The sequence below is a fragment of the Mastigoproctus giganteus genome, chromosome 10 (assembly GCF_048544385.1).
Source record: "Mastigoproctus giganteus isolate SK-2022 chromosome 10, ASM4854438v1, whole genome shotgun sequence".
Taxonomy (NCBI): Eukaryota; Metazoa; Arthropoda; class Arachnida; order Uropygi; family Thelyphonidae; genus Mastigoproctus; species Mastigoproctus giganteus.
In genome coordinates, this window is record NC_143584.1 from 123583102 (window position 1) to 123608795 (window position 25694).

Genomic DNA, 25694 nt, shown 5'->3' on the forward strand with positions numbered 1-25694 from the left:
TTAAAGTAAACTAGAAAGTTAAACAATGGGTAAATTCCTGGGTGTGGGTTTAAAGTTAAGGTTTCTTTCAGGAACCATGGCTGTATAGCTTAGCTTAATTTTCAGCACTCACCTGAAAATTAAGCTAAGCTATACATACGATCTAGTTATTACATTACAGCACATACGGACTCCTTAAAAATCAAGAGGTGACTCTAACTTAAGCATTGTATGCTGCCAAACGTAATTGTAATTATTGATTATTTTCTTCTGAAAAAATTATCCACACAATAATCATCTGTTCTGTTTACTGCCTTTAATTTCTTTATCAGTTCTTATTTTTTGATGCTCCTTCAATTCTAATAAATTCTTGTTATACATTCAGAATTGAATGTAAATTTACATATTAATATAAAAATGCCATGATGTTTTTTCCAATATTGGGTTTGTGCTGCATTTGCACACTCACACATTTATTTAAGTGTATCTTTAATTTCTTAATGGCTCTACGTCATTTTGTGTAATGCATAAATAGGTAGAACAAAACTCAAATGTTTTAAAATGTAACAGTGTTGAAGCATAGTTGCTCAAAAAAATGAAAAGTAAGAATATGATGGTTTGAGTAAGCAGAAAAAAATATAAAATAACACTGCATTCTTAAAAATTGCAGATTAACCAGTTCATTGAAATTTGAAAGGAGGTAATACTGGTGTTAAAGTAAACTAGAAAGTTAAACAATGGGTAAATTCCTGAGTGTGGGTTTAAAGTTAAGGTTTCTTTCAGGAACCATGGCTGTCAACTCTCCAGATTTACAATGGAGAATCCATTGTTTTTGCTTGATTTTACCCTTCTCTTTGTCACCATCATAATATAATTGATGGCAAAGTTTCTCCATTGTTTTGCAAAAGCTCAGTTCTTCTGCATCTTTTTCTTGATGGAGAAAAAAATTACTGTTAAAATTAAATTTTCTTTTTTCTTTTTTTTTTTTTTTTATTTTGTGAATGCTTATTTTTGTTAATAAATTGACTGTCAGATTTGCTATAGTAATCTATATTTGCACAATAGAAATATGGGATAATAGCATTGTTCTCCATTATGTGCAGTCATTGTGTAGTGAAAAGCTAATTAACAATGTCTTTCAGTAAGATGCAAAAGAAATATAAATAAAAGAAATCCATTGTTTTTGCTTGATTTTACCCTTCTCTTTGTCACCATCATAATATAATTGATGACAAAGTTTCTCCATTGTTTTGCAAAAGCTCAGTTTTTCTGCATCTTTTTCTTGATGGAGGAAAAAATTACTGTTAAAATTAAATTTTCTTTTTTTTTTTTAATTTTGTGAATGCTTATTTTTGTTAATAAATTGACTGTCAGATTTGCTGTAGTAATCTATATTTGCACAACAGAAATATGGGATAATAGTATTGTTCTCCATTATGTGCAGTCATTGTGTAGTATTTCTGTAGTGAAAAGCTAATTAACAATGTCTTTCAGTAAGATGCAAAAGAAATATCGCATAAAATTTTAGAAGACATATACACAAGGGTTTTGATATATTGTAAATCTGAAAAAAAAAGTGACATATTTGCCTTGTGTACTGTATGTAGATGTGATTTTTGCATTACAAGTGACAGAAAATGGAATGTAATTGGACATTAATAAATAAGCATAAGGACAGCATGCAGTGCAAAGAAAGAAATGTGAATATAGATGTTGAATTTTATGTAATCTTCTTCTGAGTTGTGCTGATCAAGCAGACTTGTTGTTCAGAAATATATTTCCCAATATTGAAATAGTAAAATTGTACAGTGGAACATCAAAAACAACATGCATTGTTAGTGAAATTGCATGAACTGGGAAAGAAGAGGTATTGATGGATGGCTTTTGAAAAATAGGCCAGTTTGGATTGCTACAGATGGTGGTAATCCAAGTGATTCCATATTATATGTAAAATAAAAAAAGCAGTTTGCTCTCAGTGCCAGCAATATTACTTCCAATGGACCTTCACCTCATGTACAAAGGGTCTCTGCTACCAAATAAAACACAGGATTCCCACTGAACTTCTTGCATAACCTGTAATTTAGATGAAGATGTCAAGCAAGAGAAATTTGGGTTGTGGGAAAATTTGATAAGCATCTGGCAAACCAGATGGGATACTAGCCGCACTGGACACAACACTTTATACCAGATGTTACCTTTGCCACTGGAAGAGATGTTAAAAAATGGTTCTACCCTAGTCTTTACTCTTCATTCTTAATCACTGATCACGGATCCTTAAATTCAAAATTATTTCAATTTAGCCTTGTTATCTCACAGCTTTGTTCTTGTGGGTCTGAGGAAACTTGGGCTCACGTGATTTATCATTGCTCCAAGTACAATGACCAAAGATCAATAATAAAATCTTATCATAATAATTTTGCTGAAGGAAATGAAGCTGTTCTCGTGGAAAATGAAGAATCCTTTCGAACATTCCAAAAGATTAGCACTAGAAGTATTTACAAAAATAAAACAGATGTTGGCTACTCCACTCCCTGCTTCTTCTTTAATTATACACCTATGCCATCTACAGCTATCTCTTAAACTTCTGACCAGTACTCTATGTGTATGTTAACTATTCCAGAAGCTTCTTTCAAGTGTAGAAACATATCCATGCATATGCTAAAATGCAGAATTCCTACTGATTTGGAAATGTATCCTAAACTTCAAACCATAGAGGAAAACTTATGCTGATACTTGATTTAGGCTCTTGGATTCTACTGAAGTTGTTACTTGTTCTGCCTACCTATCGCTGTATTAAAATTATAAAATAGAATAGAATACAGAACTTGCTAAATATTTCTTTTTATTCAGAACGACTGATTTCAGTGTAGCCTTAACTGGTATGGTTTATGATAGGATGCACCTGATTGGACTTTACTGGCTGCACTTACCTGATGATATGGACTTGCATTTTCTTTTTCTCCACAGCCCCTTAAAGGACAGAAATTGTAGCCTCAAAAGGTGAACTCTTGCTGGTACACAGGATTTGGGTCTAAGTTATTTTATTTTACCTATTATATTATTATTATCCTTCCCCCCCCCCGCGCCTTTTCTCTTCTACGGGGGAGGCAGAATCTTTCACTTTGATTGGACTGCAATGGCATGGAAATTATGGCACCCACCTACCCAAGGACTTTCAAAACGGCCTGTGGGTGGTGTTTTTTTTTTTTTTTTTTTTTCTCCTGATTTCTTGCCCTTTTTTTGAAGTGGGATTTTGCTGATGCTTGGGGTTGGACTACCTAAGATCGTGGCATCCACTAGTCTTGCACTCCACCACTGGAGGTTGGATGAGTTTTTTTTAAATTTATTATTATTTTTTTCTGTCTCTTTGAATGATTCCAAACTTGTTTTGGGCATTCAGTATAAGTTAATTGAGGTCCACCACAGTACATTTGTAGTTGTGGCCACCTGCTTCTTGTCTTCCTGATTACAAAGTGGACAGAAAACTAAACAACATAACAACACACATACACACACACTGCACAAACATAATATTACACATATATCTGGCCTTCTATGGAGTTCTGTATTCACACAGTGTACTATGGCAGAGTTGAACTGATGTTCAGGTGCCGTCCTACATAAGATACTATGTCTACATGTCTCAGTGCCAGCATTGGCAGGTGACTCTACAGGTTACAACTTTGGGCATCTTCTGAACAAGCTGAAAGCATGTGGAATTTCCACAATAAATTGTCTGGCACTTGGTGTTGATAATGTGCATTTTATGGTAGGTATAAAAACTAGTGTAACAGGAGTATTAAAGGAAGAGGTAGAGCACCTGGTGGTAATATACTGTCCTTGTTACCTTATTAATTTGTGTGTTGAAAAGGGATCTATGTGCCTTCCTATGAAAGTGTATGAATACTTGGAAAAAATTTGCTACCATCTTGAATCCAGTTTGTCTTGTGTATTATATGTAAGTGCTAAAGGAAAAGAAATAAAATTTAAACAATTTCAACTAATTATACAACTGAAGTAAAAATGACGTTGAGGCCTGTGTGTGTACTGTCTTTGGTTAAATTACAACTATACTGGTGAAACAAGGATAGCCTTTGACAGGTCTGTTAAAAGAAGAGGTTACAAGGAATGAGAAAAACATTGAAAGCTACAGCAAGCAATCACTATTGAGTGGCACTGATTCATGTTCCAAATCCAGTTCATAATCCAAAAGTTTGAAAAGACAAATTGATGAAATAAATTTGTCTTCATTTTTAACTCTTGAAAATTAACTTCTGAATTGCAAACTTCTGGTAAAAGCAATCCTAAACAAGCTAAGTAAGGTAATAATTCTAGGCATGTTATCCTCACTGATGCAAAAAGTCTGTTCATGTTTCTCTCTTCTACCTTGAATAAACTTATTTGCTTGTTTCTTTTAAACGTTATGCCAGTGTTTGAAAATCTGAACATTGCTCTTCAATCCAACATAGCTCACACCCATGTACTGAGGTCATTATTCCTAGATATGATGTAGAATGTTATGTTCAATTTTATTTTGCTAACAGTTTTAAAATCTTCCGCTTCCATTTTGGAAATTGATTACTATAGCAACTAAAACAGATGAATGATTCTGGCAAAGGTATTTCAACTGCCAAGGTTTGAAGAGTGTAAAGCAAGAGGGGAAGATTGTTTTCCTTTGCTACAAGCTACCATCAAAATATGTTCTTAGAAATTCTGAGGTAGCACAAATTTCATCAGTTGGTAAATTTGCACTTTGTGGACAAGTTTTCAGTGTTTCCAGACAGCATTAGTTCTGTTCATTTCAGTATGAACTTACCAGACACTGTTATGGAAGAATTGATGTAGAATAATGTATAGGTTCTGTATAGTGATGGTGAATAATGCTGTATAGGAAGAACTGATATGTAGGTCTTGGAGAACTGACATGACAATATGAACTTCATGAAAACCTCCTACTTTTACCAAAAAATCTCATTTTTTCACCTGTTTAGCCCAAAAACCTCCTGCTTTTTGAGAGTGAAAAGTTGGCAGCTGTGGGAAACATGCATTCAGTGTCTGATAAAGTTCTTTTGCTGTAAGTTTACTACAACTGTTGTTTAAAGTTTTGAGGGGTTATAAGATTGGAATGTGGATATTGATTATTGTGGATGATGGATTCTGCATGATGTTAGAAAAGTTGGTAGGACTCTTACTTGGTTCTCCCTCTTAAGTTTCAATAAACTGGCTAATTTGTATTTCTTAACATGCATAATGTTACTTTATTATTTTAATGAATAATAAAGAGGTGCTTTGTTTAAATTAAATTTAGTGATGCTTTATAGCTCCCAGCAGGGGATATCACCCAATTACGAGAGCTGTGGTGAGAAAATTATTGTGGCAAAGTGGTCTTGCAGCTATATATTTCATGGGCAACACTCCTCAAAGCACTTTAATCATGAACTCTCACATGTGCATATTTACTGTAACTCCATTTGCAATCTTCATTTTATAAAATAATTGTGAAAACTATTTTGCATGGATTATTATTATTTTCTGAAATTTCTGACAGCATCTGATCTCCATTTTCCAATAAAGCAGGCAAGCATACAGTTCAGTATTTTTGTAATATGGTCTTTCACTTAATGAAAGATACCAGAAAAGGTGGCTTATTCATATTGCAACTGTGGTGTACTAAGCAAAACTGAAAGCATACACATAAACAGTATCATTACATGTAATTTTGTTTAATTTATGAAGATAAATATGGAGATAAACTCCTTATAACAAGTTGACAATACATAACGTTTTACATGTATTTTCCTTACCTTATTTTAATCCTAATAATCTTTTAGCCAGTGAGTTGTTGATTACTGGAAAAAGTTACCTCTGCAAATAGTTGAGGCTGACAGTTTGGAGAAATTCGAAGGTCGACTGGATAGTTACCTACATGAGGAGGGAAGCATAGTATTAGCCTATTTTTCTATTTTTTATCTACTTTTTATATATTTTATTTTATTTTTTTATATATTTTATTTTTTTTATATATATTTTCTTTATATTTATTGTGTTTATTATTATTTTTTTATTTTATTTATTTTTATTTATTCGTTTACTTACTTTTTTGGCTGGCATAGCTATAAATTTTGTGTGTATATGCAATGTCATATGTACACGTGTAAGTCTAATCTTTGTTGAATTTAATTGTTGGAATGTGGATATTACAATGAAGTTAACATTGTACTTAGATTACAATGTTAACTTCATTATATCCTTTAAGTAAATACATAGCATTGAATTTAATTGTTGCTTTGTGAAGCTGTAAACTTGCAACTGTTGCATATGTGTGTGTTTGTAATGATGAGTGACTGCACAAGTCAGAATACAGACAGTTAATGGAGTAATACATTTTTCTATATGACCTCAAGGGTTGGTTATAGCATAAGCTAAGACACATGAGATTATTGACAGTATCTGTGAATTTATTTAGCCATCCAAATTTATAATTGGATGAAAAACCTTTCTACACTGGAAAACTTTATGTATTTATTTTGTTTTGTAGACTCATATTATTCATTCAGTAACTGTTGATATAAGAACTACTTGGCTGTTTTTGGTGGAGCATTTAAAGGCTATGTTGCTAGAACCTTGACCAAATTTAATACCAAAGTGACTGCTTCAATTTAGTTTTGGATTGTGTGCATACCAATGGTTTGTGGAATGGAACTGCATATGAATGAACATTTATGTTACTTTTGACTAATAGCTGAATGTGCATTAATTTTAAAGTTACCGTTCTAATTGTTGTCAACATAATGTTCATCTTTAATGAGGAAGTCACAGCTTGCTTAAATGATTATTCTAATATAAAACAGAAATGATATATTGAGCATGAAAATGCATATAAATTTCCAGCATGATTAATTATATTTACCTTGAAACTAATTTGTGTGAGTTTTCATTTTATTTATTACATGAAGACTAAAGGAAAATCTTACCTTAACAGTACATTAAGAAATAGAGGGGGGGAGGGACCAACAGCCATAGCATTTATTTTATTTCATCAATCACTGCAAATCTGAGTTATAAGATATTTAGCACTGATAGAAAATATAACATAATTTGGGGGCTGGTTACTCACACACTAGCAGGGCTTTTGTGGATTTATTGGATGATTGTTTTCTACATCAGCATGTTCAGGAGGCAACTAGAGGGAGTAATACTCTTGATTTGATTATCAGCAGTGATTCTTCATGCATTAAGAATCTGCAGATAAATGAACCACTAGGTGGCAGTGATCACAGTGTGCTGAAGTGGGATTTACTGAAAGAGGTAACTACCATTAGGGGTAAAGGGAAGGGTTATTGCTTCCGTAAAGGCGACTACGATGGACTGAGACAGTATTTAAATTCTATACAGTGGGACCAACTGATGATGTTACCAACAGCAAATTCAAAATGGGAAGCATTCAAAGAACGTATCTTGGAAGCTACTAGGCTTTACATACCAACTAAGAAATATTGTTCAAGGTTTAGGCTAAAATGGATGTCAGATGAACTAATGAGGCATATGGCAGAGAAGAAAAATGCATGGGATACTTACAAATTAACACATGACACAGAAGCCTATGATAGATACAAGTTGATATGCAACCAAGTTACAAAGGAGGTTAGGCAGGCGAAGGCAGATTACGAGAAATCCTTGGCAACGGATGCAAAGAAAAACAGCAAAGAGTTCTTTACTTATGTAAACTCTAGAAGGAAGGGGATGAATCAGATTGGTCGACTTGATATTGATGGGTCAACTGTTGATGATCCTGCTCAGGTAGCTAACAAACTAAATGAATATTTTGCATCGACATTCACACATGAGGAGTTATTCAGCAAGGGGAATGCCAGAGGTGTATTCAACTCTAGCAGTAAGCTACAGAATCTTGAAATAACTGGGAGTAAAGTGGAGGAGAAACTGTTGAAGATAAACACAAGAAAGGCACCCGGGGTGGATGGGATCTATCCAGTTATATTAAAGGAGGCAGCAAAGGAAGTAAGCAAACCCTTAGCCATAATTATGAGAGCTTCCTTGGACTCAGGGGAGGTACCCATAGACTGGAAATGTGCAAATGTGACCCCAATTCACAAAGGAGGATCAAAGGCTGACACAAGTAACTATAGACCTGTGAGCTTAACTTCTGTTCCAGGAAAATTAATGGAGGCACTGGTTAAAGAAGCACTGCAGGATCATTTAGACAAGACTTCAGTTATAGCTCAGACACAGCATGGTTTTGTTAAGGGGAAGTCTTGCCTGACCAACTTGATTGGATACTATGATGCAGTCACAAAAGAACTGGATGCAGGGAATAACTTTGATATTATATACTTGGATCTTAGAAAGGCTTTTGATACTGTTGCACATGGAAGACTGCTACACAAATTGGAGCAGTGTGACATTGGAGGCAAATTGCTGCTATGGATAAAGGGGTGGTTGAGTGGGAGAAGACAGAGAGTGGTAATCAATGGACACTGCTCATCGTGGACTAATGTTATTAGTGGAGTCCCTCAGGGCTCAGTGTTGGGTCCATTATTGTTTTCTGTATTTATAAATGATATTGATGATGGTATATCAAGCTTAATGTCCAAGTTTGCAGATGTTACAAAGGTTGGCAGGGTTGTCAAGGACACTACTGACACTACACTGCTGCAACAGGATCTGGAAAGGTTGAGCAGATGGGCTGAGAGGTGGCAAATGAAGTTTAACATTGACAAATGTAAAGTACTACACATGGGAAACAGCAACCCCAGAGCAACGTATCAACTCTGTGGTACTACACTGACAGTGGTAGAGAATGAAAGGGACTTGGGGGTGATTGTGCAGGCAGATATGAAGTTCTCTGAGCAGTGCAGACGGGCTGCAAGAGTAGCTCATGGAGTATTGTCAATGATATACAGGAATTTTTCCAGCAGGGATAAGGAGGTGATTATTCCATTGTACAAGGCAATGGTCAGGCCACACCTAGAGTACTGTATACAGGTCTGGAGGCCTCATTTCAAGAAGGATGTAGAGCTGCTGGAACGAGTACAGAGAAGGGCAACAAGATTAGTGAATGGAACAAAGGGTTGCTCTTACGAAGAAAGGTTTAAGTTTTGCAAATTACAGTGTCTGGAGACTAGGCACCAGCGAGGTGATCTGATAGAGGTGTATAAAGCCTTGAATGGTTTAAGCATGCTCAATGCTGATGGGATTCTTCCTCTAGCTCAGAAAAATCACCTGAGAGGGCATAAATTCAAATTGAGGAAAGACAGATGTAGGATAGACGTGCGGAAATTTGCCTTTAGCCAGCGGGTGGTTGGTTGGTGGAACAGACTGCCATCCCTTGTGGTGGAAGTTGATAGCCTAAATAAGTTTAAGGCTCAGCTGGACAGGTATTTTGAACGAACAGAGGGGTGAAGTGGAAGTGGGTTTTTTTTTTTTTTTTTTTGGCTGATGCTGCATAAGCTTGCTTTCTTGCATCAAATGCCTCTACTAATGCTAATGCTAATGCTAATAATCGTGCTACACACAGCAAAAGCCTGTGGCTTTCTTTATATGGCTAATAGTAATACTGGTTCACGTGCTGCAGTAGTTAACTTCATTCTAAGTGTTTTTTTGTTTCTGTGTTATCATTGAAGTTCCTCCTCAACATCCACATCTACTTCTGGTGTGGTTTCACATCAGAATTTATAATTTGGCCATTCTTATATGGTCGATTCAAGTGCATGGTTCAGAAATCCGTTGTGAGTGGATATTACTATGATCTCCACTACTGTATGATTTCTTTGGATTGCCTTCTCGCTCTACTTTACTAGAGGGTATTTGGACATTGCTCTTTTTATGCAGGATGGAGCTCTTACTCAGCTGGTAAAACAATTGCTTTTGCCTATTTAATTATGACCACTTCATTTCCCTGCATTTTGCCAATACTTATCCACCTTGCACTACAGACCATAATCCTCGTGACTTCTGGCTGTAGGAATATCTCAAGAACAGCATTTATTAAGGTGATATTCAGCCTCTGGCCAATCTGAAGGAAAGCATTACAAAATATGTTAACATTCCCTGTGACATGCTTTGAGCAACAGTTGACTATGCTGTACTGCACTTCTGGCACATTTGCGATACAATCTGCTATCACATTGAGCATTTTATTTTAACAGCCTGTAGTTTCTTCATGCTACTGTAAGCTAATCAAATAAATTTTGCTATGTGTCAGCTGAATAGCTGCATCCATTTCCAGATGCACTTTCATATGGCTTTCTGAAACTCATTTATGTTGTGCTTTTTGCTTCCACATGGAAACAAAAGGCACAAAATAAATAGTCTTTAGATGTTACTGTTCTAAATTTTGTTTCTCGATAATACATAGTTTGCCACCTGCTGGTGGTCAATATGATTTATTTTACTTATAATCACACTGTATCTAATTAGTTTTAAATTTGCATAAGTTAGCTTGTAGTTTTAAAACTGATTATATCTGTAATTAAAATATTATAAATTTTATTCTGTAGTATAATGCCTATTTTTCACTGTGCTGCAAAGAAAGAACAGTAGTAGAAATATTCTATTAAATTAGGCTAATCCAAGGCTTATTTGGGTAAACGGGTCTCCAGTGCCAATTGAGTTAGGCATGTTAAATTATTCAAAATCCAAATTATAATACAGTGGATTCCGGTTATTTGGGCCACCGGTTAATTGGGGCAGCCGTTTATTTGTGGCAAATCTTAAAAAACAGAACCCAATCGAGAAAATAGCCAGGGTTTACTTCGCTTAATTGGGACAACATGCCGTTTAATCGGGGCAGGAGACCGCAGCACTGGAGATGACCCTACAATTGTCTGCGACTGTACCTGCCAACCGGGCTAGCCAGGTGGGTAAGGTGCCTGCCTGGCAACCCAAAGGTCGTGGGTTCGAATGCCGCCTCGGGCTTGGATCAAAGTACTGCAAAAACCTTGGGAGGTGCACTATGGCCACAGAAGCCGATGCGCCAACAACTACCAAAAAAAAAGTGACTGTACCACGTGGTTCAGTTGGATTTCTCGAGGTCACAACCATAAAATGATAAAAACAATTAGCAGTCACCTGTTTATTGGGCTTTTCTGTTAGTGCAATCTATCATAAATGGATAGTAAACTCGATCTTATTGAATTTGCAGTAATACCGACACCTGGAATTCTGTGGGTTATTATGGTGAAATGTGTTTACACTGCCATGAAATCTTCAATCATATAAAAAAATTAATTTTCAGAATCTTCTCTTCATTCGTATTTTTAAAGCTTCATAACTTGTTACTCCGTTCTCACTTGCGCGTACCGTGTTACTTGCAATTTGTGTGTGTCATGTTCTTTGTTATTGATTGCTTATCTTTTTACTGTTTTAAATTTTAACCCCCACCCACAAATGTCAGTGAGCAGAAATGTCAACTAGTTAGTATGTACGTATTACAGTACATATTAATTATTCCAATTATCACGTATATTCTTCCGATTTTCACATATCATTTAATTTTTTAATTGGTAAGGTAATAAAGGATAAATTTGTGCTTAATATATCTTTACTTTTATAGCATGTGGATAATATTCTTCCTATTTTCACTAATTAGAATCACTGTTTAATAGAATTAAAATTCAATTCACAAATACATGATCACAATTACTGGTGCTTACTACACATCGTATAGTGAACGGTACTTTACTATTGTGAGTCCATCATAACGTGATTTGATTGTACAGTGAATCAATTGTAAAGCGGGGGGCCATTGTGTTTTTAACTATTTACGTGAAACTTTGGTTAATTGAGGCAGCCGCTTAATCGGGCTAAAATGCACTAACTTAACTCAGACATGTTGTAACTTGCAGAATTCGCTGTATATGAGTCAGCGCTGTGCGTAAATCCTCAGTAATGACACAGATTTTGTTATGTACATTGTATTTAGTACTTTTTTACTTTTTTTTTTTTTTTTTTTTTTTTTAAATCTGAAACATGATAAGAGACCACTGACCAAAGAAGAACTTGACTCTATGCCAATATGAGTGACTCAGAATTTGTCGAGCCATATGGTTCTGGCTCTGACAGTGACAATTATGAACCTTCTGACGATTCAAGTGAGGATAGTGAAGATGAAGTCAGCTCCCAGCCTTAAGATAATCCTAATCCTAATTCCAAATGTGATGCCTGCGGCAGATCTTGGGCATCTCTCTTCGCGACCGCATCACTAATGATACCATCCGCGCCAGATGCCAACAGCAACCAACCATTGCCGACCAAATCCAGAAGCGAAGGCTCAGATGGTTTGGCCACGTATGTAGAATGGGCACGAACAGAATACCATCCACACTCCTTTGGAGACAACGACCCACCCAATGGAGCATCCAACGGACCGCGCCTAGGAAAACGTGGACCAAGCAAGTGGAAGATGACTTGAAGAGCTGACGTCTCGACCTTAACCAGGCCAGGACTGAAGCCATGGATCGTAAGGTATGGAAGAACATCACAGAGCAAGTCCGAAACCCCCCGGCACCTACAGCAGCATACTGGTTGCGTGGCCAACCGCCTCCCCCAGCTGCCGGCTAAGGACCAAAGAAGAAGAAGAAGAATTCACCACAGGCAAGTGCATCAAATAATGACAATAATTTGTGGAATGAAATAGCACAAGATTCTCCACAATTTATTTTTGAAGAGAACATTGGTTTGAAAATGGACACAACAGAATTTAGTGTACAAAAATTGGTAGACTTATATTTTTCGGAAGAATTTCTTACATTGTTAGTTGAACAAACTAATTTATACAATTTGCAAGAAATCGAAAAATGTGGACAATTGCCAAAATCTGCTAGGTCGTCAAGATGGAAGGACACTGACAGCTCAGAAATGAAAGTGTTTCTTGGACATTTTGTCACAAACAGGTTCTTGTTCTTTTCCTTCAATAGAACATTACTGGAGTACAAGTGCGTTCTGCAGTTTTATTTTTTGGTGATGATTTATGAGTCGAAATAGATTCCAGTTGATATTACGATATTTTCACTTCGCAGATAATTCATTACAAACTGCTGACAGGCTATACAAAGTGAGACTGATTTTGAATCATTTCAATAATGTTATCCGCAATAATTACATACTGAATAAAAACATCTGTATTGACAAGCCGATGATGTTGTGGCATGGGAGACTGAATTTCCGCCAGTACATAAAAAATAAAAAGCACAAATACGGAATCAAACTTTACAAACTGTGCAAGTCAAACAGCCTTGTTATAAAAATAAAAATTTACTCCGGTAAATCAGAATAAACCGAATTTGGTGATGCGAAAATTGAAGAAATGGGAAGTTGCATGGCAACGAAATGGCCCTGTTGTAGTATTGTAAGTGGAGGGATAAAAGAGAAAATTGACACAAAAGAATTTAGGGTTGCGTACCTTGACCATTTCAACAATGTTGAAATGGTCAAGGTACGCAACCCTAAATTCTTTTGTGCTTCAATATGCTTATTTGTAAGTGCAGTAAAACATTATTTGTTGACACATAGACCAGATTGTAGTTTTGCAGTGGTCACAGAGTGGATTTGTTAAGGGGCGATCTCGTCTGACCAACCTGATTGGATACTATGATGCAGTAACAAAAGAACTGGATATAAAAATTAATTTTGAAATGATATACTTAGATTTCAGAAAAGACTTTTGATACTGTTCCAGATAAAAGACTGCTGTACAAATTGGAGCAGTGTGGCATTAGGGGAAAGTTACTGCTATGAATAAAGGGATGGTTGAGTGGCAGAAGACAATAATTATAAATGGACACTGCCCTTTTTTTGACTAATGTTATTAATGGAGTTCAGCACTGAGCCTATTGTTATTTTGATATTTATTTAATAATATTGATGGAGGTATATTTCATGTGTAATGTCTAAGTTTGCAGATGACACAAAAATTTGCAGGGTGGTTAATGATAGTAATTAGGGTATGTTCTGCAACAAGACCTGAATGAATTAGGCAAATAGGCTGAGAAGTGGCAGTTGGACTTTAATAGCTATAAACTTCAATGCAGGGTACTTCTTATATGTAGCAATAATCCCAGAATAACATACTAACTGTGTGGTGCCACACAGAGGGCAGTGGAGAAATTGTGCAGTCAAACACAAGGTTCTCTGAATGGCACGGACAGTCTGCTAAGACTGCTCATGGGGTTATCTCAGTGATATACAGGAATTTTGCCAGCAGGGATAAGGAGGTGATTAACCCTTGTATAAGGAAATGGTCAAGCACATCATGAGTACTGGCCACACCTTGAGTACTTTATACAGGTCTAGAGGCCTCATTTAGGAAGGATGTAGAGCTGCTTGAATGAGTACAGAGAAGGGCAACAAGATTAGTGAAAGGAATAAAGGGTTGCTTTTATGAAGAAAGGCTTAAATTATGCAAATTATAGAGTCTGGAGACTAGGCACCTGCAAGGTTATCTGATTGAGGTGTATAAGGCCTTGAATGGTTTGAGCAAGCTCAATGCTGATGGGATTCTTCCTCTTTCCCAGTTTAATCACCTGAGGGGACATAAATTCAAATTGAAGAAAGACAGTTGTAGAATGAATAAATGTGCAGAAATTTGCCTTTAGCCAGCAGATGGTTGATTTCTGGAACAAACATCCATATGCCATTGTAGAAGTGGACAGCTTAAATAAATTCAGGACAGAACTAGACAAACATCTGGAGCGAATAGATGGGTGAAATGGGAAGGGGGATTTTTTATTATTTTTTTCCCCCTTCTTTTGGCTGATGATGTATAAGCTTGCTTTCTTGCATCATATGCCTCTACTAATGCTGCATACAGGTCGGAACCTTCATTTTAGGAAAGATGCTGATATAATGGAATAGGTAAGAGAAGGGTAATGCGATTAGCAAGGGATAAAAAAAAAAAAAAAAAAGAAAAAAGAAAAGGGCACTCTTATCAAGAAGGGCTTCAGTTCTACAAACTGTATCATTTGGAAACTAGAAAGCGGCGAGATCTGATTGAGGTGTTTATGGCTTTGAATGGAAAATGCTGATGGCATCCTTCATATTTTGGGTTGGTCACTCGCACACTAGCAAGGCTTTTGTGGATTTATTGGATGATTGTTTTCTACAGCAGCATGTTAGAGAGGTAACAAGAGGGAGTAACACTCTTGATCTGATTATCAGCAGTGATTATTCATGCATTAAAAATTTACAGATAAAGAAACCACTAGGTAGCAGTGATCACAGTGTACTGATGTGGGATTTACTTAAAGATGTAACTACCATCAGGGGTAAAGGGAACTGTTTTTGCTTTCATAAAGGCAACTACAGTGGTCTTGGAGATTTTTTAGGTTCTCTACAGTGGGACCAACTGATGATGCTACCAACATCAGATTCTAAATGGAAAGCATTCAAGAAAGTAATCTTGGAAGCTACTAGGCTTTTTTGTTCCAACTAAGAAATACTGCTCTAGGTTCAGGCCCAAATGGATGTCAGATGAACTTATGATACTCGTGGCAGAGAAGAAAAATGCATGGGATGCACATAAATTGTCAGGCAACACAGAAGCCTATGGTGGATACAAGCTAGTCTGTAATCAAGTCACAAAGGAGGTTAGGCAAGCGAAAGCAGATTATAAAAAATCTTTGGCAAAGGATACAAAGACTTCTTTACTTATATAAACTCTAAAAGGAAGGGGATGAATCAGATTAGTCCACTTGATATCAGTGGTTTGATTGTATATGATCATTCTCAAATAGCCTGCCGAACTAAATGAGTATTTTGCACCTATATTCACACGAGGAGTTATTCAAGGAGGAGAGGGCCAGATGTTTATCAGACTCTGACGGGGAGTTGAATGATTTTGTATTAACTGAGAGCAAAGTGGAGGAGAAATTGTTGAAGTTAGACATAAGAAATACACCTGGGATTGGATGGGATCTATCCAGTTATATTAAAGGAGGCAGCAAAGGAAGTAAGCAAACCCTTAGCCACAATTATGAGAGCATCCTTGGATTCGGGGGAAGTCCCCACAGACTGGAGATGTGCAAATGTATCTCCAATTCACAAAGGGGGACAAAGGGTGACACAAATAATTACTGACCTGTTAGTTTGACTTCTGTTCCAGGGAAAATAATAGTCACTGGTTAAAGAAGCATTGCAGCATCATTTAGACAACACTAATGCAATAATTCAGACACAGCACGGGTTTGTCAAGGGGAAGTCTTTGTCTGACCAATTTGATTGGATACTATGATGTGGTTACAAAGGAACTGGATGCAAAAAATAATTTTGATATCATATACTTGGATTTCAAGAAAGCTTTTGATACTGTTGACTACTGTACAAATTGGAGCAGTATGGTATTAAGGGCAAGTTGCTATAATGGATAAAAGGATGGTTGAGTGGGAGACGGCAGAGAGTGGTAATAAATGAACATTGCTCTACGTGGACTAATGTTATTAGTGGTGTCCCTCGGGGTTCAGTGTTGCGCCCATTGTTGTTTTGTATATTTATCAATGATATTGATGAAGGCATATCAAGCTTGATGTCAAAGTTTGCAGATGATACAAAGGTTGGCAGGGTTGTTAATAACGGTAATAACAGTATGCTGCTGCAACAGGATCTGGAAAAGTTGGGTAGATGGGCTGAGAAGTGGCAACTGAAGTTTCACATTGACAAATGCAAAGTATTGCATATGGGTAGCAGTAACCCCAGAGTAACGTACCAACTGTACAGTACTACATTCAAGGTAGTGGAGAATGAAGAAGACCTGGGGATAATTGTGCAGTCAGATATGAAATTTTCTGAGCAGTGCAGACAGGCTGCCGGAGTAGGTCATGGGGTCTTGTCAATTATATACAGGAATATGTTAGCAGGGATAAGGAGGTGGTAATCCCTTTGTATAAGGCAATGGTCAGGCCACACCTTGAGTACTGCATACAGGTCTGGAAACCACATTTTAGGAAGGATGTAGAGTTGCTAGTACGAGTACAGAGGAGGGCAACAAGACTGGTGAAGGGAACAAAGGGGTGCTCTTATGAAGAATGGCTTAAGTTCTGCAAATTACAGCTTCTGGAGATTAGGCACCTGCGAGGCAGTCTGATTGAGGTGCATAAGGCCTTGAATGGATTGAGCAGGCTTAATGCTGATGGGATTCTTCCTCTTGCTCAGATTACAGACCTGAGGGGGCATAGATTCAAACTGAGGAAAGACAGTTGTAGAATAGATGTGCGGAAGTTTGCCTTTAGCCAACAGGTAATTGATTGCTGGAACAAACTTCCATCTTTTGCCATGGAAGTTGATAGCTTAAATAAATTCAAGGCAGAACTAGACAAACATTTGGAATGAATGGATCAGTGAAATGTTTTTTTTTTTTTTTTTTTTTTTTTGGTTGATGAATAGGAAGGATGAGAGAAATTTCCTGGATTTTTACTATAAAAGTTTATTGAGTGAACAGTTGGACTTGTTAACCTAATCACTTACAAAGTACCTTCCTTTTGTGTACACACACACACACATGCTCAATCAATCTTCCCAAACTCTGAAACATTCTTTAGAATCATGTTTTTTTTACCGCACATAGGGCCACTTTGGTATAATCTACTGTAGCGAAATGACAATCCCAAGTCCTATTTTCAGTTTAGGGCACACAGTGCACGTCAGGAGGGTAAGGAGGCTGCTACATGACTGTGTTTTTTTTTTTGTTGTTTGGTAGCCAAGAACTGCTGAATTGCCATCATCACCATCACTGTGTATGTGACTGGATGCATTGTCATGGTGCAGGATCCACCCATCTTTCCCTTTTTGAGGTAGTTTTTGCCTCACATTTTCATGCAAATGTCTCAAAACCTAATCATAATAAGCAGTAGTAATGCTTCATCCCCAGTCACAAATTCATGGTGCACTCTGTCCTCATCATCAAAAAAGTGGTCAGCATGACTTTGACACTTCATTTTGTTGCATGAAACTTCTTGGGCCATGGCCACATCTTTGTGTGCTATTTGAATGTTATATATAGTGCAAATTATATTTTATAATTTGCACTCAACTCTCATCCCCAGTGACTATTTTTCTTAGGAAGCTTAGATCCTGCATAGATTTTTCAACAAATCATCTGCAATGGCTTTCTGCAGTCCATTTGATTGTCCAGCAGAAAGCATGGAACAAACTTTGTGCACATGTAACACGTCCTTAAATCTTGCATTGGGATTTTGTGTACTAAGCCTATAGGTAGTCCCACTTCATGAGCAGTTTCAAATGAAGGAACTCATGTTCCTTCATTTTCTTGACATTTTCGTTGTGTCATGGCATTGAAAGGCATCCACTGTGAGATTCATCTTCCAATGTTTCCTATCGAGTGGTTTAATAGTCATCTTGGCTATTAAACCACTCAAAACTGCTGTTTTCTTCAAAGCATTATCTCTACAAACTTTCAGTGATGATTGCAACATTTCTGTAGCACTTTTTCCAAGTTTAAAGAACTTCATGTTACCACACTGTTTTAAACTGCAACTTTCCACAATCATCCCACTGTGACACACAAGTGAAGTATGATTCTGGGAACTTTTTGAATGTACATGAGGGGACATAAATTAAATGGAGGAAGGATGGTTTTAGGATAGTGCAGAAATTCGATTTTAGACAGTGGATAGTTGATTGTTGGCACCAACTTCCATCTGGTGCATGGAAGTGGATAGTTTGAATAAATTTAAGGAAGAACTAATCGAATTATTACAGGGATTTGCCATTACTAATGCTGATTACTGGCAAAAAAAAAAAAAATTTATCAAAATGCTGGAAATGATAGAGTTGGAAAGATAATTGAGCGGAATTGTCCACTGAGACCCACTTGTTAAAATATATTTACTGGCAAAAAAAAAAAAGAATTTATCAAAATGCTGGAAATGATAGAGTTGGAAAGATAATTGAGTGGAATTGTCCACTGAGACCCACTTGTTAAAATATAATTTGCACTGTTAGCTTAATAGTAAAATTTGAAATTTTATTAATGTTCTGTCTTTCATATGAGCTGCATGGAAGCAAATTATGCAGGGGAAAAAAAATGAACGATAGCCAATATGCAGTAGTTTGCTGTAAGGGTTGTCCAACAAAGTGCACTCAGTTTGCAATAAAACAAAATTTTATTAAAAATAGTTACTGAATAGTATTATAGACATACATTTACTGTTCGTCGAGAAGAAACCGTATTATGCATTGCACTGATATAATCTGTTCTAAAAAATCTTCCCCATATTCAGTACATCATACATTCTGTTGCCACAATTTAGTACATGTCAACCAATGAGTCACTTGACAAGTGGATAATTATATTAATCGGACAGTTTGGAATCTCATCAGAGACCAGAAAAAAACAGAATGTATAATGATTTATAGACATCACTATCTGATGATTTGTTAATTAGATTTGGCAAGGGTAGTGGGACATACTACTATTCAACTGCACATTTTTTTTTTTTTTTTTTCATCCTAGGGAAACTAATTTTTAAAGCACATTGATTGCAGATAATTGCACCTTTCAGGTGGTGAGGGGGAAATTGCAGCAGAGGTAGCTGTCTGGTTATTACCCACACATTTTTTACACTTCTGTACATTGGAGTTCTTATTCAACCATGGCTTTATCAAAGAATAGAATTTAACCTAGTCTACCCTCCTGTGGTGATATGCTATTGATTATATTGCAATTCTGTTCATAACATTTCCATTTGTGTTGAAATTTAATATATATTTTTTTAATTTGTAGAACTACAGAATAGAATAGTAGAACTACAGGAATGTTGTAAGAAACCACTTATATCTGATGTGGAAACAGAAACTCTTCAATTAGAAGAATTAAACGAATATATAGAACTACAAGGATTTGTTAACAAACTCAGGTAATTTCACTTAAAACAAACAAACATTTGTAAATTAAACTGTCCTATTAAAATTATGAAATTTATGTTATATAAAGCTCAGTATAATATGAATTAAATTATTCTATGCCTAAAAAGGCTAGAATAATTTACTCTTTCTAACTCAAATAAAAGTATTTGATAAAGCCTCAGGTTTGTAGTAAGAGTTGTTAGTGGAGAGAAATTCCAAACATGTCTGCATTGGAGAAAATTGAAGGTTGAACCAGACTAAACCACTCACCCAAACTGTTACATCATTCAAATCTTCCATTCACTCCAAATGGCGCCTCCGTAGCCAGGTGGGAAGGAGCAGCAGTGCATAGCACACGCTTCTTGATTAGACCAGGGTTCGAGCCCATCACCACCAAATACGGAGAATGCGAAAGGTCAGGGAATGACCACCACATATCCCGGAGCAATATGGCCTTAGTTGCTAATGCTCCTAAAAAAAAAAAAAAAAAAAAAAAATCACTCCAAGGTGGACTGGAACTATGACTCACATTTTTCTGATTCCCTTGTTCTCTCCACTCAGACAACTCTTATCACAGGACAGGTATTCAGAATGACTTTTTTTAAAATGCTTTTCTGGAAGTGTCCATCAGTGGAAAATAATGAATTAATTTAAGCCCACAATACTTCAATATATTTAAAGAACATTCTGTCAAGCATGAAAATAAACAAGAATACAGCACAACATTCCAACCAGGAGCCCAGCAATTGCAACCAAAGCTCAAGAAACCCATACAACTCAACAAAAAAGGCAAAGCACCTATGCCAGTAAGGCAACCTTATACTTAAATTCTCAGAGGAAAAAATCCATAAAAAAAGATCAGCTAATTATAACCTTGATTGAAGAAGGCTTTAGAAATTCTTGTGGTTGTTGATGACTTACTTCTTCAAATGAGTGGAAGACCACAATGCATTGTGCTGGCTAAGCTGCCATGGGGGGGGGGGGGCATTGTTTACAACCTGATCCAAACCAAATTTGCAATAGTTAGGGGATGGGAACAGAAGAGCATCCTGAAAGTGTTTTTTTTTTTTTTTTCTTTCTTTCTTTTTTTTTATCTGCCTTCTGGAAATGAGTTCCACTACTCAAAATGCACATCCAGTCTGCACATAACTGTTTTGTTTGCAGTCTGATGAGAATCTAACCCAGACTTATTTGCAATAGTTAGGGGATGGGAACAGAAGAGCATCCTGAAAGTGTTTTTTTTTTTTTCTTTCTTTCTTTTTTTTTTTTATCTGCCTTCTGGAAATGAGTTCCACTACTCAAAATGCACATCCAGTCTGCACATAACTGTTTTGTTTGCAGTCTGATTGAAAACAACACAAAATTATCTAGTTGCACTAAAATTTTCTTTATTGTTATCTTTTGAATCCAATGAATATGTATCCAGTGATATTTTCAATTCACTTGATTCAGTGATTTCTGAATCACTGTCATCTTCCAGATTTTGGTACAAAAATCAGTACAATATACAAGTAATTATGATATATATTCAGAGAAAAAAAAAAATCAAAACGTCATTTTCATGTTATATTCGGAATTAATAAAATGACAAAAGCAAACATCCCTATGCTAGTCAACGAAATCTTCAACTGTGCATTGTACATTCACATTGAAGGTAATGTTGATATTGGATTGATATTATCCACATTGATATGATTGATGAAAGTAGAACCATCTAGCATATAGTAAACAAATTATGATTATAAAAAAAACATTGTTTTATTGGAAAATCACATAATGCCACAATAGTATATCAAGTATTTACTTTTAAAATAAAACGAATACACTAAATGTGTGGTACGCATTAGCATTAGTTGAGGCATATGATGCAAGAAAGCAAGCTTATACAGCATCAGCCAAAAAAATACCCTTCCCATTTCACCCATCCAATCACTCCAAATGTTTGTCAACTTTGCAGACCTGTTCTAGACAGGTCTGCAAACATTTACATTTCATGCATTTTTTTAGACTGTGATTGCATTGGAGAATCGCCCACTTCGGTTCTCCCACAAGCCACAGTACTCTGGCTATTCTGTGAACACTGCTTTGCTGCTCTAGTCTGGGTCATGATTCCATTAAGTATAACTTAATTAACAATGAATTTTAATAAGATTAATAAATTTTACTGATTAATTGATAATACTATACTAATCTAACAGATTTCTAATACAGTGCTACAATTATCACTATCTAGTTTTACGTTAAACTTTATGCTATTCCGTATTGTATAACAATGGCAGCAAGTTACGAACGTAGAATCTATGGACACTAAGTATTAACTTTCAAAATCCGTATCTAAATTCAAAAATAAACCACAAAGCTTGGCTAGAACTATAAAGCTATTTATAGAAAATAATTTAGTATAACAATTAAGTCAATAAAACGACTAAATATAAATGAAAACTTAGTGTTCGCTGGAGCTGCAAAAATCTTGTTCAACGTGGTAATAACCTTGTACCCCTTGCACAATAGCAAATCAATTTTAAGTTGGCACATCTACTTGTACCATATATAGCCAAGTGGCTAATCTGCAAGGCAGCAATTAAAAATATGATTTTGGAATTGCCAATCAACCTGAGTCAGCATAACAACACACACATAGATATAACCCCAGAAACAGCAAACCTGCTTCCACAGACTAGAAAACAACTAGCAAAACAGTATGACCACTTTTCTGTTTTTTTTTTTTTTTTTTTTTTTCCTAGCCATTACTGTGAACAGCTCACATAAATTTTATCAATTATTTGCAAAGTTAAAATAATGAATAGTTTATACAAGTATTCTAAATCACCTTATGTAAAATATCTTCATGTGGCCAACCTGTAAACTTAGTTCTGGGAAGTGGTTAACTATCAAAGCAACATTTATGAATATGATATGGTAACTTCCATAGAAAAGAAACAACTACAAAGATAGCACGATAGGGTAAACTCTTCAAATACAGAGCCATCTATCTAACTCTGTATCCAGCCATTACCATGAGCTTTATCAGTTTTATTAATTATATTTAGAGTAAAAATGCCAAAAATGTTCAAAAACTTTTGAGAACTGGGAGTACAAAATGTTTTTAATTATAGAATAGTCCAGTGACTCCCAGCATGTGGGCCACAGCCCTAGCGGGGGCACGAGGTTATTTATAGAATTGTATTTCACTGTCTTCTGCATGAATGGGTAAAACGACACGCGTGCTTCAGTAGCTTCCAGATTTAGAAATTAATGTACTTGGAAAGCTTTACTCCTTCCATACACTGTTTCTCTTTGAAACAACATCATTGGTTCGAATTCACCTGTTGCATGTGCACTGTACCCTTGAAAATTCATTTGAAAATATGCAAATATAATTAAGATATTCTTCCAGAATTATTCATTTTCATGGTTTCATCTCATTTAACATTTATCACGAGTTTCTCTGTGAACAAAGAAAAGAGCTACAAGAAGTTCTTGGTTGTCGATCAATCCTTTTTTTCTGGCTATTCATCAAAAATAGCTGCTTTCTACAATATCCAATTGGCAGCATTTGGTAAGAAAAGTTAATTATTTTGTTATATGGAATGTAACTGTATCCCATCTTAAATGAAATACCAATATGCTTAATGATTTTGTTCACATTTTGTAATTGTATGTTACTTATTTGTTTGTATAAGACAATCTTTTTCATTAAATTTGTATGTTTTTACTATATAATATCATTGTAGATACACCATAGTTTACCCACAAATTTGAAATATGTATGTAGTATGAAGGCATCGTTTTAATTGTATCTCATATTGTGGGTGCCTTCACAATGAGATAGCTGGTATTGCACTACTTCAAATAAATAATGCTTCTCTAGTAGGGAAGACTACTGTTATTTATTTTCAGTGGATTCCACCACCCAGACAATCATTTTGAAGCTAGTTGGCTTCATCATTGGTGGATGGGCAGGTACCCTGGTATGTTTTTACATAACTGCACCCCTGTGGTAAAATTGACCCAGTTCAAATTACACCTAATTAATTCCATAATTTCTACTCTATGCAGAATGCTGAAAGTCACAATAGCTGCCAACAGAAGGATTTTCTTTGATTTTTCTCATTTCAAATTTCAGCAATCTACTAAGTGATTAATGCTGCACCCAAGTGGCCATAGTTTGGCCATTCTTTATGGTGCATGCTGTGTGTTTATCAGGAATAAAGAAAAAAAAGACCATAACTATATCTTGACATGAGAAACATAACCCAAAGAATCGCAACAAATTATTCTTGAAAAAGACAATAATTCCTTTCTTCAATGTGCATTGTATCTACTAACAAATATTCAAAAAAATTCATCTATTGGGAGCCATATTGGAAACTGGAAAAACTGATACTACCACATTGCATACTCAATAATAATAATTTGAAAAAAAAAAAAAAGACTGCGTTATTGTAATTGTATTTGGGAAACAATATCAGTATAACAAGTTTTCTAGATGTATATTTCATCTTCTAACAAAATTTTAAGAAAATATTTTTATTGATAGCTGCATTATAAACTTCAAAAACTGGTATCAAACAAACTTTACACTCATCTCAAATCATGTGCAAAAGAAGAAAAAAAAGCATGTGCTGTGAATAATTAATTGTTTTTTTAAATTTGTATTGTTACAAAATACTTCAATATTTCCTTCATATGCATTTGATGTAATCACAAAATTTCAAGATTCTGCATTTCATGTTCTGAGATGCAATAAAAAAGATATATCCTATTGAAAAATAGATTTACACTTTTCTTTTTTTTTTTCGTGGCAACTATAACTTGAAAAGGGATTGTTTCACACAATGACTGCTGTCCAAAATGGCTGTAATTACCAATTATCAGCTCTTTTACCCTCTTCTAAATACTGATGCTAATTATTATTTGCAAATGATCTCCTTTTGGGAATATTGGCAAATATTTACTATTTATTAGATGCAGATGATGTTTCCACTCACATACTGTAACAAATTACTTTTGGTACAATAAAGAGTTACTATTATTTGATTTTACCGCAAGGAACTTTCCAGAATAAAGCATCTGTGCAAGGCGAGAACATCCGGTCAATCAAAAGCCAATGCAATCATTTACATTCAAGGACAAAATAAATTTTAAACAATGGTGTTTGAAATTTATAATGCAGTTTTAAATAGATATGTTGCCCTGAATTTTTGTTAGTAGATGCAGTACACATTGAAGAAAGGAGGTTTGGTCTTTTTGTTTTTCAAAAACAATTTGTAATGCTTATTTGGGTTAGTAATAGAGGCATGTGAAGCAAGTATAGCATCAGCCAAAAAAAAAAAAAAATTCACACAATTATTCCCTCTAAAAGTTTTTCCAGTTCCTTCTTGAATTTATTTAAGCTATCAACTTCCACAACTACAGATGTAAGTTTGTTCCAGCAATTAACCACCTGCTGGCTAATGGAAAATTTCAGCACACCTATTCTATAACTGTCTTTCCTCAATTTGAATTTATGCCCCCTTAGGTTCGTAATCTAAGAATCCCATCAGAATTCAGCATGCTCAACCCATATTCAAGGCCTTATACACCTCAATCAGATCACCTTGCAGTTGCGTCTGCAGTCTCCAGGTGCAATTTGCAGAACTTAAGCCTCTCTTGGTAAGAGGATCCCTTCATTCCCCTCACCAATCTTGTTGCCCTTCTCTGTACATGCTCAAGCAAATCTACATCCTTCCTAAAATGAGGCCTCCAGACCTGTACGCAGTACTCAAGGCATGGCCTGACCATTGCCTTATACAAAGGGATAATCACCTCCTTTTTCCTGCTAGCAAAATTCCTGAGGA

The 25694-nt window shown here is 35.7% G+C and overlaps 1 protein-coding gene across 1 annotated transcript in view; it reads left to right on the forward strand.

Annotated features, from left to right (window-relative positions):
- LOC150079265 (uncharacterized) overlaps window positions 1-25694 on the forward strand; it is a 359584-nt gene that overhangs the window by 193746 nt on the left and 140144 nt on the right. The window contains exon 10 of the mRNA XM_090383011.1: window positions 19733-19865. Coding sequence (XP_090239137.1) covers window positions 19733-19865 — 133 coding nt within the window. The remainder of the gene's footprint in view (window positions 1-19732; window positions 19866-25694) is intronic.